This window comes from Austrofundulus limnaeus, unplaced genomic scaffold (assembly GCF_001266775.1).
Source record: "Austrofundulus limnaeus strain Quisiro unplaced genomic scaffold, Austrofundulus_limnaeus-1.0 Scaffold9198, whole genome shotgun sequence".
NCBI classification, from domain to species: Eukaryota; Metazoa; Chordata; class Actinopteri; order Cyprinodontiformes; family Rivulidae; genus Austrofundulus; species Austrofundulus limnaeus.
This window is the reverse complement of record NW_013961600.1, coordinates 1-681: the sequence shown is the minus strand read 5'-3', so window position 1 is coordinate 681 and position 681 is coordinate 1. Positions and strand designations below refer to the sequence as shown.

The 681-nt window shown below is 51.2% G+C and overlaps 1 protein-coding gene across 1 annotated transcript; it reads left to right on the top strand.

Moving 5' to 3' along the window:
* Positions 1–488, top strand: LOC106512622 (protein transport protein sec31; the record flags this gene model as incomplete). Its single annotated transcript, XM_014001203.1, is given in 2 exon segments — positions 1–19; positions 114–488. Coding segments are annotated over 2 exon segments (394 nt in total), but the record flags the coding sequence as incomplete, so codon positions are not given.
* Between the last annotated feature and the right edge of the window lie 193 nt (positions 489–681).

The window sequence follows — 681 nt, the reverse complement described above, 5'->3', positions numbered from 1 at the left end:
CCAGCAGGCCGTCATCATGGTAACTCCTCTCTTTGGATCTGTGTCTGTTTATCTGTGTCACTGCCGCTGCTGCCATCTGATGCCATCTGATGCGTTGCTTCCTTGTTTCTTAGGCCCAGCAGATGACCATACAAGCCATGGCCATGGTCGGCAGTCCCGTGACGAGTCCCCCGACCTCTCCCATCACAAGCCCCCCCATGAGTCCTCTCCTCCATCACCCTCCAAGCACGTTCGCTCCTGCCAGCCCGTACGCTGCCGTACCTCCAAGTCCCTACGCGAACATCCCGCCAAGCCCCTACGCTAACTTCACCCCGACTCCCTACGCCACAGCCGTCATCCCAGGCAGCCCTTATCCTCCTCCTGCTCAGCAGGGACAAACTCTATCACAGCCAAACACCCGGCCTCCTGCTGATCCCCCAACTGAGCCCCGGGCCCGACCTCGCCCTGAAGCTGTACCAGTGCATCCCAGATCTAAACCTGCTGCACAGGTTGGAAACTCTGAGACACAGCATACACAGATTACAGCACTTAGGAGGGAAAATAATGTAAAAACAAATTCCCTTTTTCAACTTGTAGATGGAATAAAGTACTTTCTTAGAATAAAAAAAGATGGTTAATAAACAGCGAATGATAAAAATCAACCTGAAATAATATACATCAGCTTTAAATCCTGTTTTATAA